The sequence below is a fragment of the Nicotiana attenuata genome, unplaced genomic scaffold (assembly GCF_001879085.1).
Source record: "Nicotiana attenuata strain UT unplaced genomic scaffold, NIATTr2, whole genome shotgun sequence".
NCBI lineage: Eukaryota > Viridiplantae > Streptophyta > Magnoliopsida > Solanales > Solanaceae > Nicotiana > Nicotiana attenuata.
The window spans coordinates 151,065-161,514 of record NW_017670543.1 but is presented as its reverse complement, the minus strand read 5'-3'; the positions used below and the strand labels follow the sequence as shown (position 1 = coordinate 161,514).

Sequence of the window (10,450 nt, the reverse complement as noted above, 5' to 3'; positions counted from 1 at the left end):
TTACTATTATTAATTGTAGTATTGTACGTATTAGCTTTAAAGTACAGATAAAATTAAGATTCTAATAAATACTTCAAAGGAGTAATTAAGATTATATTTTTCTTCTGTTACATGTTTATTCATGTCATAAAATTCACTTGTGAATCTTTATATAACAACAAATGGATCACATTACGTGCTTAGCTCGTACTAAATAATTTATGTACAATCAGATTTAAAATAGTTGCTGAATAGTCATAGTTCTTTATAAATGCCTTAAATCCAAATAATCTCCTAGCAAATGAAAAGACCAAGTAGCATTTTTGGAGCGTACATTTATTTCTTTTCGAAGTATTGTTTTATTATAGGTATTGAAATTCCACTATTCAAAAGATCGAAGTCAAAGTTCTGCTATATTAGCGAATAGAAAGGGTGGTATGTAATGAACTTTCACTATCAATTGATGTCGAAGAACATAACTTACTCGGAAATTAATCGAGATGACAAAACCAATAATTATATCATCCATCGCCACTTTCTATGTACTATACTACTCATCAAATAAAAATAAAAAAATACTCAATTAAATAAAGCCGTTGATTATTTTTTTACATAAGTGATTTTCTAGATGAATTGACCGGGACAAAATTATGTAAAGATGCTCTTCGCGTAGATATATGTCTGAGGTTTGCTATAAACTCTGCTCTATTAATCGAGTGAATGGATTTGCTATAGACTCCTAGAATTTCAAGAGTAGTGTCTTGAATTTAGGATTTAGCCTAAATTTCGTATAGGCTTGATCCGTTAAAATTTCGATGTCTACAGTATGTATTTGATCTATTTAATAGACAGTTAAAGTGTCTAAACGATAAAGAGGTCAGTTGAGATGTTTAAAGGGACTGTTTATATATTTCGCCTTTTACTTATTGTATAAAAATCGTTACATATGTATTCACCAAGTACAATCCCGGTCTGATATAATTATCATTCGACAACTATCTCCGTATTATATTATTTGTATATAACTAGCTAGCACTCTTATATAGTAATGTAAAATAGACTACCCATTAATGCATAACAACTGTAAAGTAATAGTTAGCAAATGAAGAAGAAACTATATATTCTGGATATGTGAGAGGTGGGCTCTTCTTTTGGTAGGGAAGGGGGAGGGTCCATTCATGTAAATAAGTGGAATAACGTCGAGGAAAATAAAACAAGCCACATGAAAGAGTTCATAGTGCTTTTAATGGAGAGACTTACCTTCCGTTTGATCATAGATTTTGGCTTTATTTTTTAAAATTATTTAAAAAAATTATTTGTTTATGAAATATGATCATGTTTCGGAGAAAAAAGATTCAAAAAATTTCAAGTTCCCAAAAAACTGGTTAAGAGTAGTTTTTGGGTGAAATTTTTTCTTTCACTCACAAAATTTCAACTTATTCTCAAATAAAATGCATGTCCAGACACAACTTCAACTTCCAAAAAATTATTTTTCAACGAAACTTCAACTTTTTCTCAAGTTTCAATCAAATCTATGTTTAAACACTAGCTTATGCATTTGGGCGTAATTTTTCTTGAGCGGTTAATATATCTTTTAATAAAAGATTAACTTGGACCACTTAGGTTTCCCATTGACGAACACACGATAACATAAATTTTTTGAAGATAAAGGCATGGAATAGTTACTTAATTACACAAAAATATGACCAATAGATTTACAAGAAATGATTTTACTGTTTTCTTCACTATGGTGTAGCTTGAAATGGGACTCTGAAATAAATTAGTTACTATACGAAGTGCTTCACCCGTAACTGGGGGCGTTCAAACCGAAGAACCGCATTAAATCGAAAAATCAAATCAAATCGATTAAAAATTCGATTAAATTTGGTTTGATTTAGTTTGATATTGAGTAAAAATACCCGAACTAACCCGACATAAATATATATAATTTTTATATATACTTTTAAGATTTTATTTAAAATTTTCTTTGGCAAGTATCTAGAAAATTATTTGAGATTCACTCTTATGATGTAATAGTTAATAGAACTATGAAGTGCATCCATATTTATTTACGTTAAATAATGAGTTGTATCATCACTTTCTTATCAAATGTTATTGAAATACGTCAATCTCTTTGTTCTTTCATATTCATATGTCAAAATATGTTAAATTCTTATACCTTTTTCGAATTTAAAATGGCAGCTCGATAACTTTAAAAATAAATAGAACATATCATTATTTAGGTTTCATATTGATTTTATGCTAAATTATTAAATTCGGTTAACCTTAAAAGCGTACATCAACGAAAAATTATTGTTAGACGAGTAAGAAAATAACTATCATGTGTTACTAAAAAAATTCTCCTATAAGAATATTTTAATAGGTCATATTTTAGTTTTTTCAAATTTTAATATATATATATATATATATATATATATATATATATATATATATATATATTCAAATAATATTCATGTAACAAAAAAATCAGAAAAACTCGAAAAAACCGATAAAACCGAACCAATCCAAACCGATATTGTTGGATTGGTTTCGGTTTTTATCAAAACCAAACCAATTCGGTTCATGTACACTCCTACCCGTAATAATTAAGTAATTAACATTGCAATTCTCATGTGCTTAAATTTTAATACGCCATTAGCCAACAGTTCAACGACTGTCGGTCTTAACAGACAAAATACATATTATAGACAAAACCTTTTCGAGCGTTTCTTGCGGGGGATTAATTTTTTTTGTGAGACTTATTTTGACAATAGGTAGTTAGCTGTACTTGCATACTCCTGCTTACTAGTACTAATGTTGTAACATCAGTTATTTCCAAATGATTGAAAATCCTGGGGCCCACCAACCCCATATTTGTCCTACACAGTCATTCGTATTTTTCTTTATGAACAACTTTCAGAAATTAGTTAATAATTTTCTTGATACAATGTAACAGAAGGCAGGGGAAAATAGTCAATCTAGGAGCTTAAGCTCGAAGAAAGTGATGGCTATGTCAAGCAGATGCAAGAATATAGCTCAGGAGAGAAGAATTTAGAGAGAATAGAGTGTATTAATTTCCAAAAGTATCTATCAATTACAATTCATTCAACTATATATGCTCAGCTGAAGATTCTAGAAATACAACTTGTAAACTAACTTCTAACTAACTATGACTATTGTAACTAACTTTGCCACATCAGCTGCCAACTCAGATTTCTGTTACAGCTTTAACTGCTAAGCTGCTTCTTCTTCTGCTGCTTTATTCTTTTAACTTGTCTTTAACTTGTATCAATACCCTCCCCTAAAGATAATCCTTGGCCTCAAGGATTAAAGGAAGGAAACCTTGTCTGAAGCTCCTGCAGATACTCCCAAGTAGCAGAGTCAGCATCAAGTCCTGTCCTCTTGATTCTAACTTGACATACAACCTTATTACCACATTTGACTAACCTCCTTCCTAGTACTGATTCTGGTTGAGGACAATAAGGGCTAGACAAGAGAAGTGTAGGAGGATGATTGATGATAGTAAGTACTTCATGACACTTCTTTAACTGAGAAACATGGAAAGTTGGATGAATAAGGACATCAACAGGCAGGAGTAGTTTGTAGGCTACTAAACCAATATTTGCTGCAATAGGATAAGGCCCATAATACTTAGCAACTAGTTTATTGAATGGTCTGGTAGCTACTGAAATTTTTCTGTAAGGCTGTAGCTTAAGATACACACAATCTCCTACTTCAAATGATCTTTCAGATCTGTGTTGGTTGGTAGTATCTTTCATCCTTTGTTGAGCTCTAGCTAAATGGAATTTCAACAGCTGAATTATGGCTTCCCTTGCTTCCAAAGACCTATCAACCATTTCCACATCTGTATCACCATGCAAATAGGGAAGGTGTAGGAGGTTTTTGGCCATACAAGGCTTCATAAGGAGTACATTTAATAGTGGAATGATAGGTGGTGTTATACCACCACTCTGCCAAGGCCAGATACTTGGACCAATCCTTAGGACTATCTGCACAAAAACACCTCAAATAGGTTTCCAAAGTTCTGTTCAACACTTTTGATTGACCATCTGTCTGTGGATGGTATGCTGTGGACCTCTGTAATTGTACTCATTGAAGAGAAAAAAGTTCTTGCCAAAAGGAGCTCAAGAAAACTGGATCTCTATCACTGGTCATAGTAAGAGGCATACCATGTAGCTTGAAGATCTGATCTAGGAAGCTTTGGGCTACAGTTTGAGCAGTATAAGGATGCTGCAAACTCAAAAAATGCCCAGATTTAGTCAATCTGTCTACTACTACCAGAATAACCTCTTTTCCATGTGACTTTGGAAGACCTTCAATAAAATCTAAACAAATATCAGTCCAAACACCTGTAGGAATTGGTAAGGGCTGCAATAAGCCAGGTGAAGCAGCAACATCATATTTATGTCTTTGACAGCCATCACACTTGTTGATAAAGTCTCTAACATCTGCTATAAGAGATTTTCAATGAAATAAAGATTGTAACCTCTTAATAGTAGCATCCATACCCGAATGACCTCCCTGAGTAGTACTATGCCACAGTGTAATGATATTCTTCTTCAACCGTTCATCATTGCCCACAACTAATCTGCACTTCCACCTAAGTTGGTTGTTAAACCAAGCGTAGGCCTTGTAAGGTTGAACTTGTACTTTAGCTATTAACTCCTGTAGAATTGGATCATTGCTCCATGATGACTTAATCTGTGCATATAAGGCATCATTAGGAGTGAGTAAAGAAATAGCTAAAAGTTCAGCATCTGCCTTTCTTGATAATGCATCTGCAGCTTTGTTCTCCTACCCTTTCTTATACTCAATAATGAAGTCAAATTCCATTAACTTGGAAATACCAGCAACTTGGAAATCAGTTTGCACCTGTTGTTCCAATAAATGCTTCAATGCTTTTTGGTCTGTCTTAAAAATAAAATGATTGCCCAATAAGTAATTCGACCACTTAGTAACAGCAAAGATAAGAGCAAGTAACTCTCTATCATAGACTGATAGAATCTGATGCCTGGGAGCTAGGGATTTGCTTATGTAAGCAATAGGATGCCCTTGTTGCATCAATACAGCTCCAATTCCCTTGTCACCAGCATCTGTCTCCACAGTAAAAGGTTTAGAGTAATCAGGCATAGCTAACACAGGGGCAAAAATTAGGGCCTGCTTCAAACTGTTGAAAGCAGTGGTAGCTTCATCAGTCCACACAAAGCTATCCTTCTTCAATAGATCATGAAGTGGTCTACAAATAGTCCCAAAACCTTGAATGAATCTTCTATGATAGCCTGCAAGACCTAAGAATCCCCCCAACTGTTTGATATTAACAGGTATAGGCCATTCCTGTACAGCAACAATTTTCTTTGGGTCTGTAGACACTCCCTCAACACTGATAAAATGGCCAAGGTACTCGACCTTAGCCACTCCAAATGCACACTTTGACATCTTGGCATATAGTTGATGCTGCTTCGTCAGTTCAAACACAGCTTTCACATGATCACATGAGCAGTCACACTCTTACTATAAATCAAAATATCATCAAAGAATACCAATATTGACTTCCTTAATAATGGTTTAAAAACAGCATTCATTAAACTTTGAAATGAAGAAGGTGCATTGGTTAGCCCAAAGGGCATTACCAAAAATTCATAATGTCCCTCATGAGTTCTGAATGCAGTTTTGTTGATGTCTCCTTCAGCCATTCTTAGCTGGTGGTAACCAGCTCTAAGATCTATTTTGGAAAAAATCTCAGCTCCACTTAATTCATCAAGCAAATCCTCAATCATGGGAATAGGGAACTTATCTTTGATAGTCATTTTGATTCAAGCTCCTGTAATCCACACAAAGCCTCCAACTACCATCTTTCTTTCCAACTAACACTACAGGAGATGCATATGGACTAGTACTATGCTGTATTACCCCTTGATCTAGCATTTTCTGTACCAACTTTTCAATTATATCTTTCTTGATTCCAGGGTATCTGTAAGGTCTCTTATTAACAGGATTAAAGGCTTCCTTAAGAGGTATTCTGTGATCATAAGACCCCCTGCGAGGTGGTAAAGTAGTAGGTAATTCAAAGATACATGCATACTGTTTAATAAGAGCTGTTAAGTCTGGCAAGGGATCAGCTCTTGGTGTAGCTTGTATACTGTGGCAATAAGTGTGTTCATCTCTTCTGGCTACTAAGGACATCATGAAGAATTGTGCATCTACTCCCTCTTTCCTTACCAAACTTTTAGCTTTAGCAGCCTTAAGTTGTTCATTTGCACCCCTAAGAACATGCTTCTTTCCTTGATACATGAATTCAATGGTTCTCTTTTTGAAATCAAATAGTATCCTTCCCAAGGTATTCAACCATTGCACACCCAAAACAATATCTATATTTCCCAATGGTAATAGTAAGAAGTCAGAGGAAAAAGTGGTACCTTGTAATAACCACTGCAAGTCCTTACAAACTGAAGTAGTCTGCACTTTTCTACCATCGGCTACACTGACAGATTGTTTCTAAATAGAACAAGCTTTGCAGCCTAATCTTGAAGCTACTTCCTCAACCATAAAATTGTGAGTACTCCCAGTATCTATCAACACTTGTAAAGGCCTCTTCTTATGGTATCCTGTAACTCTAATAGTCTGATAACCTGTTGCACATGTAAATGCTTGTAAAGATATGGCCATGAACTCATTTGAATCCACTAGCAATTCTTGTGTCATATCTTCTGGTTCCTCTACTTCCACCTCTTCATCTTCTGTCACCTCCACTAAATATAGTTGTTTGTTACCCTTACACTTGTGGCCTGGTACATACTTATCATCACAGAAAAAATATAATCCCTTCGTCCTCCTCTCATCCATTTCAGTTGTGCTCAACCTCCTACCAGGAATTCTAGTGTTCTTAGTAAGGTTAGGTTCAAAAGGCTTTTTGTTAGTGGAGTTTGGTAATAGGTTTTTTTGGTTATACTGGAGTTTATTGTGATTAGGGATAGGTAATATGCCAATGTTGGTTCTCATAATAGGCTTGAGACCCCAAGACTGAGCTTGAGCCTCAAACACCTCCTCCTGCAATCTTGCAATTCTGTAGGCCTGTAGCAATGTTCTAGGTGATTGAATTCTCACAGCTTTATTCAATTCTGGTTTAAGGCCACCTAAAAAATAACTAATTGCATTTTCATTAGACAAATTAACCCCAGTCAACAACCTATCAAATTCTGCTTGATAGCCCTTAACACTACCCATTTGTTGCAGAATTTTTAAAGCTTCCATATGATCTTCAAATCCTTCCCCAAACCGTTCATTTAAAGCCAGTACATATTCAGTCCAAGTAGGTTCTAACACTGAATTCCTAGAATTCGCATATGACCTATGCCAAGCAATAGCTTCTCCATCAAAATGAATAGAAGCTACCTTAACCCTCTGATCAAATGCTACCTCATCCATAGAGAAAAACTGATCGACTTTATACAACCAATTCTTCAAATCATGACCAGAAAATCGAGGAAATTCAAGTTTAGAGTATCGAGTAAAAAAGTTACCATTAGCAGTTGCACCTTGATAAACATCTCTGATCCTTCCTTCTTGTTGAATCTCCATTGAACCAGCTCGACCATTAGTAGATTCTGCTCTAACTTGTTCCTTTTCCTTCCCTTTCTGATTCATAGCTCCCATATACTCTTTCAATTCCAACAATTCCTTGTCAGTTTGTACATTATGCTCGTTTATAATCATCATTCCATCCATCAACTTTTGCAATTGATCGTTAATGGCTGTTAGTTTGTCTTCCAATTCTTCAACAGACTTCTCTGAATTTTTGCTGCGCGTCATGACCGGAGCTGCCAAGGACGTGAAGCTTTGATACCAAATGATACAATGTAGCAGAAGGCAGGGCAAAATAGTCAATCTAGGAGGTTAAGCTCGAAGAAGGTGATGGCTATGTCAAGCAAATGCGAGAATATAGCTCAAGAGAGAAGAATTTAGAGAGAATAGAGTGTATTGACTTCCAAAAGTATCTATCAATTACAATTCATTCAACTATATATGCTCAGCTGAAGATTCTAGAAATACAACTTGTAAACTAACTTCTAACTAACTATGACTGCTGTAACTAACTTTGCCACATCAGCTGCCAACTCAGATTTCTGTTACAGCTTTAACTGCTAAGCTTCTTCTTCTGCTGCTTTATTCTTTTAACTTGTATCACTTCTTCGTCTTAAAATTTGTAATTCAACAAATTATGATAAAAGTCTATATTGTTTTGCTTCAGGTCGCGCTAAATAAATTCACTAAAGAGAATTAAGCGCTTCAATTAATTAGAGCTCCCCATTTAAGACACTAAAAATATCAAACACCTTATCTTATGAAGGTGAAAACAAAAGGCAAAAGTACCAAAACTCTGAGTTTTGGGTGTCTAAAGTAATAATTTTTGTTTTGAAGCAAACAAAAACAGTGTTGATTAGCACTGTCAAACTCGTGAACCTCCTGTTTTGTACCTTGTCTAACAACTATAATTGAATGTGCTATAAAAAGATTAAACAGTTTTGGGAGAAGTCTTTACTGTAAAGAAACTGCGAGGTATAACGAGATGGCAATCAGACAAGGAGCACACTTATAAAAATCATGTTTTATGCCAATGAAAAGTTGTCAGCTATTATTTGACAAAATTGATTATGTTGCGGGAAGATGAAATAACCTCTCCTTTCGTCAAAATACATATTTTCCTTTGTTTTAAAGCTGCTTTTAAATTTATTTTAGATAAATAAAAAATAAAACACAATTTTTCAGCTGTTCGTCAAAATATATATTGTCCTTCGCTTGCTTTTTAAATTTAGTTAAGATAAATAAAAAATTAAATACTACAACTTTTCAATCCCAAATATTAGTCGTTTGTTAAATTAAAATTGTATCAATATATTTCACATTTTAGAAAAGTAAGAAGTCTTTTATTATTTCTTTTTTTGCAGATCTACACTTAAGGCCTTATTGTTTCAATTAGTGGATTACTAGTTAATTGAATGTTTGAAAAATAATTTAGATACATATTGTTAAATTTAATTGTATTAAATACCTTACTAAAAGGATGTGCAAAAACCGAACAAAAAAAAAATTATATATATATACTATTCCATGTATACCGGAATAGTCCCTCCGGTCCACTTTAATTGATTTTTTGAGTCCATTACTCAAATGGTCACTCAACTATCCCAAATTATCTGCTAAAATCACTTTTCTTTCGTTTGTAACAACAAAGTTACTTAACTATGCCTGTAGCACTCAGAAGGTCACTCAACTAGATTTTTCAAATTTTTGATTGTCAAATACCTATATTACCTTTTAAATTATAAAAATTCTTAACTTTTTAAATATTATAATTTTTTCTCTTCTTGATCTACACTGTGGACTTACCTATAGAATAAATATATTTTATTTATAAAATAAAAAATAAAAAATTAGTTTTTAGCTCATATAATGATGGAATAATAATATAATTGAGCATAACTTTTAAGAATATATAATGTATATTATAAAAATATCTTTATTTAAATAACTATTTTTATATTACGTGAATGGAATATATATTTCACAATATTTATTTTCTTTTATTCTCAATTGTGTAAATAATTTTTGAATTTTTGTTGGTAATACTAAAATTATTATTACGAACAAATTATTCTAATTATTTTTCTTACTATGCTCATCATTTTGTTATTCCGACATTATATATGCTTAAATACTTTTTATTTTTTTAATTTATAAATAAATTTATTTATTCTATAGCTAAGTCCATAATATAAATTAAAAAGGGAAAATCTTAATATTAAAAGTTAAAAAAAAAAAAGATAAATGTTTGTAATTTAGAGGGTAAAATAGGTATTTGGCAATCTAAAATTTGGAAAATCTAGTTGAGTGACCTTCTGAGTGCTATAGGCATAGTTAAGTGACTTTATTGTTATAAAAGAAAGAAAAGTGACTTTAGCAGATAATTTGGGATAGTTGAGTGACCATTTGAATAATGAACTCTTGATTTTTTTGGTTGTTTTTACACATATTGAGAAATCCATCTTTTAGTATTAATTAACAAGAAAATTGACCATATTAACCTTAATTTGTTCATTGGAAATATAACAAATACTCATATGTTCTTTACTCCGAAGGCAACTTCGAAAAAAATAAAGTTAATTCCTTTTTGATATATGAAAAAATCAAATATTACGCACTACAAAAAAATACCAAAATATCAATTAAAGCGGAACGAAGTGATTACTACTTTTCTACGGGTCAAAATAAACAAATTCATATAACTCTAAAATGAAGGAGGTGTGGGGAACAGGGTTGAGGGAGTAAAAAAAAAACACTCTATCCCAAAAGGGCAAAATCGAATAAAACAATATTAATCCCTTCCTGTTCATATGCACGAATGGCGAGCAAAAATGAGCACGAAAAGGTTGGTCGTGTCGTTAATGGCTCC

At 33.0% G+C, this 10,450-nt stretch overlaps 1 protein-coding gene across 1 annotated transcript; it reads right to left on the bottom strand.

The window, feature by feature from the left end:
- Positions 1–5,790: 5,790 nt before the first annotated feature.
- Positions 5,791–7,809, bottom strand: LOC109240744. The gene is made up of 2 exons (XM_019407418.1): positions 6,507–7,809; positions 5,791–6,368 (listed from the first exon to the last, which is right to left on the bottom strand). Exons 1-2 carry the CDS (start codon positions 7,807–7,809, stop codon positions 5,791–5,793), a joined length of 1,881 nt encoding a protein of 626 aa, XP_019262963.1.
- Positions 7,810–10,450: the final 2,641 nt, after the last annotated feature.